The 1,890-nt window shown below is 31.0% G+C and overlaps 2 protein-coding genes across 2 annotated transcripts in view; one reads left to right on the forward strand and one right to left on the reverse strand.

The window, feature by feature from the left end:
* Nucleotides 1-1,890, forward strand: part of LOC119412013 (gastrula zinc finger protein XlCGF57.1-like) — a 520,281-nt gene that overhangs the window by 74,208 nt on the left and 444,183 nt on the right. The gene's annotated exons all lie outside the window — the stretch shown is intronic.
* The window catches only part of LOC119412005 (filamin-B), a gene marked incomplete in the record, with an annotated part of 80,202 nt that overhangs the window by 30,418 nt on the left and 47,894 nt on the right, over nucleotides 1-1,890 (reverse strand). The window contains 1 exon segment of the mRNA XM_037678979.1: nucleotides 31-154. Coding sequence (XP_037534907.1) covers nucleotides 31-154 — 124 coding nt within the window.

Raw genomic sequence — 1,890 nt, forward strand, 5'->3', positions numbered from 1 at the left:
TGTGTGTGTGTGTGTGTGTGTGTGTGTTACCGTCTCCGGCTCCTGAACAGTCCACGGTGAAGTGTGTGGGCTCGTTGGCCTTCAGTCCACTCCTCTCCACTCCGGGACCGAACACCTTCACCATGTCGGGGTGACTTCCTTTACCCACATTTACCTACAAACACAAACAGGAAGTGACATCATCGTTATTTGAAAAACATTCTAGGAGACTCGGGAAGACTCTTGCTAGACGTTTTTAACAGTGGGTCAATTTTTTAATTTTTAAATGTTTTAAAACAGATCTCACTGAAAACGTGTTTCACTTTTTTTTTATTTAATTTCTGAATATTTTTTTCTCGTCATTAAAGTTTGTTGAAGAACAAAAAGACAAATATAAACTTTGTTTTTTTTTAAACATTTCCATCCAGACACTGAACATGTGGACGGATCAGGACAGCTGCTGAAACAAACTTTACGTTCTTATCGCAGTTTTATTTGATTTATTTAGTTTTTACGGCTTCGCAGGTTAAATGTGAGCTGAACACTTTTTGTACAAGTGCGTTATAAATGCGTGTTTTGGCAAATGCACATCTGTAAAATAAAACAAACTAAATTTATTAAATTTATTACATTAAAGTCTCTAAATGTCAGCAGGAGGTTGTGAACCAGACTAATTGCTGGTTGAACACAAATAAACGTTGCAACAAACGATTTATTAACTTGTTAGCTTTTGTTACATATATTAAAAAATAATTTTTATTTCATTTTAAATAAAGGAGACTTCACATTCAGTGTTTTATAACCCGCTGATCCACACACCGGACCGGACCCTGGTTTTGAGTTCTCTTCAGTTCTGTCCCAACTTTGACCACATCTACGATTAACACCTAAAAACTAAAACTAGTGACAAAAGATGAAATGTTTACACCAGTCATGATAATTAAAGTATTTAATTATTAAAACAGTAAATTAATAAATTAACTCTAAATTAACGTTTGGTGTGATGTGGACGCTCGCACCTCATTTAAAACCGTTTCAGAAACATTCCTGCTGGTCTTCATCGTCTCCATCGTTAAATATTTTACCTGAACAAATTATGGATCAAACAGTTTCAAGATCAAAGAGAGAAGCTGTTAAATTAGGACGTGTTCAAAATTTAATCCCATCATTTCAAGACGCAGAAATTTTAGATCCTCTACACAAGGAGGAAAATCCAGATCAAATTTTAAAAAGGCGATTCAAACTGTACTTTTATATTGAAAAAATAATTTCCTATCTACTAAAGAATATTTCAATATTTTAAATGCATTATTATTTAAAAAAATTAATGAAGTCCAAAACAAAAGAGCCAAACGACACGATCAATCTTTACATGCAATGTCAACATTTATTTAGAAAACACTTTAAACTTCCACCTCAGCGGCAGATTAAAGTGACTAAAATCAATTCAGTACAATTCATGATTAAAGTGAATATAAAATGATTTCAGCACAATTTCTGATTAAACTGAATATAAAATGAATTCAGTACAATTCATGATTAAAGTGAATATAAAATGATTTCAGTACAATTTGTGATTACAGTGAATATAAAATGAATTCAGTACAATTCATGATTAAAGAGAATATAAAATGAATTCAGTACAATTTGTGATTACAGTGAATATAAAATGAATTCAGTACAATTCATGATTAAAGAGAATATAAAATGAGTTCAGCACAATTTCTGATTAAACTGAATATAAAATGATTTCAGTACAATTCATGATTAAAGTGAATATAAAATGATTTCAGTACAATTCATGATTTAAGTGAATATAAAATGAGTTCAGTACAATTCATGATTTAAGTGAATATAAAATGATTTCAGTACAATTTGTGATTAAACTGAATACAAAATGAATTCAGTACA

The sequence above is a fragment of the Nematolebias whitei genome, chromosome 7 (assembly GCF_014905685.2).
Source record: "Nematolebias whitei isolate Nwh7 chromosome 7, NemWhi1, whole genome shotgun sequence".
NCBI lineage: Eukaryota > Metazoa > Chordata > Actinopteri > Cyprinodontiformes > Rivulidae > Nematolebias > Nematolebias whitei.